Raw genomic sequence first — 1,080 nt, 5'->3', positions numbered from 1 at the left:
AACCGCCGTCCTCCGCACGCACCTCCACCTCGTACTCCGACACCCGCTCCCGGTCCAGCAACTCCCGCAGCACCAGCGAGTACGACCCCGACAACGTCGCCTCCAGAACGAACGGACCCGGCGGCCACACCCAGCACCGCACACGACCGTTCGACCCCGAGTCCCGGTCCCACACGCTCAGCAGGGCCACCACCGTCCCCAGCGACGCGTCCTCGGGCACCGGCACCGACAGCGACGTCACCCGCACCTCCGGCGCGTTGTCGTTCACGTCCAGCACCTCCAACACCACCTTGCAGTGACCCGACAGCGACGGCCAACCTTGGTCTCTCGCTTCTATACGAAAATCAAACACACTGACTTCTTCGAAGTCAAGGGCGCCCGTCAGACGAATCTCCCCCGTCTTCGCATTGACCGAAATCACATCTTTTCCACTCGCCGGAAAGAAGTTAGTCACGGTATAGGTCACCTCACTGTTACTTCCCTCGTCCGCATCCGTGGCATTCACCCGCACCACCAGCGTCCCCACTAAAGAGCTCTCCGGCAGCTGCACTTTATACAACGACAGGTTGAACTGGGGCGCGTTGTCGTTCACATCAAGCACCGAGATCACCACTTCCATCGTCCCTGTCAGAGACGGCCGGCCCCCGTCACTCGCCGTCAGCAACAACCGGTGAACGGCAAGCGTCTCCCGGTCCAGAGGTTTCGTTAAAACAAGTTCAGGTTCAATATTTCGCTCACTCAATTTTTGTAAATCCAAAGAGAAATGTTCGCTGGGGCTCAGTGTGTAGGAGAGATGAGCGTTCGCTCCGATATCCGCATCAGACGCGCCCTCCAGCGGGAAACGGGACCCCGGGAGCGTAGTAAATTCCGCAATAGTGAGGTTTTTTCGGGCAGCAGGAAAGGTGGGGGCATTGTCATTAATGTCGGTGACCTCCAGCTCCACGTGGAAGACGCGCAGCGGCCGCTCCACCAGCACCTCCAGCCGCAGCGCGCACGGCGCGCTCTTGCCGCACAGCTCCTCCCGGTCCAGCCGCGAGCTCACCACCAGCGCCCCGCTCGCCCCGCTCACCTCCACGCTCG

At 61.4% G+C, this 1,080-nt stretch overlaps 1 protein-coding gene across 1 annotated transcript in view; it reads right to left on the bottom strand.

The window, feature by feature from the left end:
• Positions 1 to 3: 3 nt before the first annotated feature.
• Positions 4 to 1,080, bottom strand: part of LOC108502558 (protocadherin alpha-2-like) — a gene marked incomplete at its 3' end in the record, with an annotated part of 8,260 nt that continues 7,183 nt past the window's right edge. Inside the window, exon 2 of the mRNA XM_017825598.1 lies at positions 4 to 1,069. Coding sequence (XP_017681087.1) covers positions 4 to 1,069 — 1,066 coding nt within the window. The remainder of the gene's footprint in view (positions 1,070 to 1,080) is intronic.

Source organism: Lepidothrix coronata, unplaced genomic scaffold (assembly GCF_001604755.1).
Source record: "Lepidothrix coronata isolate B3197 unplaced genomic scaffold, Lepidothrix_coronata-1.0 Scaffold121, whole genome shotgun sequence".
In the NCBI taxonomy this organism is placed as follows: domain Eukaryota; kingdom Metazoa; phylum Chordata; class Aves; order Passeriformes; family Pipridae; genus Lepidothrix; species Lepidothrix coronata.
This window is presented reverse-complemented; position numbering and strand designations above follow the sequence as displayed.